The 950-nt window shown below is 34.6% G+C and overlaps 1 protein-coding gene across 1 annotated transcript; it reads right to left on the minus strand.

The window, feature by feature from the left end:
- Window positions 1-220: 220 nt before the first annotated feature.
- Tsp_15915 (conserved hypothetical protein) lies at window positions 221-664 on the minus strand (the record flags this gene model as incomplete). Its single annotated transcript, XM_003366835.1, has 2 exons — window positions 221-377; window positions 532-664. Coding segments are annotated over 2 exons (290 nt in total), but the record flags the coding sequence as incomplete, so codon positions are not given.
- Window positions 665-950: the final 286 nt, after the last annotated feature.

Genomic DNA, 950 nt, shown 5'->3' on the forward strand with positions numbered 1-950 from the left:
AAAGAAGGGGGGGCCGGATTGTAGTAATACAACAGAATTAATCATGTACATGTAATTATATACATGACAGTTCGGAAGAGGAACAAAATAGTGCCGTTTTTTTTCATTTAAACAAAATTGGAATCTCAATCACGTGATAGAATAACTTTCAAATTAATAATTTTAATTGTATTTCAAATGAACGACACGTTTCGATTCCGTTTGAAACTGAACTTTTTTATTACCAGGTTAATATCAATAAAAAAGTCAGAATGAATGTACACATTACTGCAAGTCCGTTTAGTCGCTCTTCTATCATGGTACTCCGGAAATAACTTTTAAGATATTTCACTGCAGTAAAGCTTTGTTCTGCGCTGGCTGAGGTGATTGGGTAAATACTGAAAATCCATAGGAGTAAGGATACGATCAGGTAATAATCGTTGTTGTTGAATTTTAATGCATACTCAAATCTAATGCTAAAAATGCTACGTACGCTAAAAATCACGTATGCTTGTTGAGTTTCTAGGAATTACAGATTGGAAACTTTCCTACCTATTACGATCAGCGCATTGCGCTAACTTTGGAGGCAATTTATACCAAACGTACTGTGCAGTGGGCGATGAAACTATGCATAACAGTGTCATTTGTGACTGCCAACATCTACCACTCACCAAACGGTGAAATTCTGAAAATATATTTCTTGATATTTATGCGTTTTCAGATTTATAAAAAATTTGCGATATATATGATGATGGAAGCGACAAATTTTATGATATACAATATATCTCGTGCAGAATTTAGATTAGCGCAGGTTACATCGATGTGGTAAGCGCTGCCCAGAGAGCTTTCACTTCGAATATATTTTTCCTGACATTCTGTATCACTAAACTATCTGAACCTTATAGCAGTTCGAAAACGGACTAGATCATCTTGAATCATACACCTATACATGAAAATGTCCAACTTGAAAA

Source organism: Trichinella spiralis (genome assembly GCF_000181795.1).
Source record: "Trichinella spiralis strain ISS 195 chromosome Unknown Scfld5328, whole genome shotgun sequence".
Classification (NCBI taxonomy): Eukaryota; Metazoa; Nematoda; class Enoplea; order Trichinellida; family Trichinellidae; genus Trichinella; species Trichinella spiralis.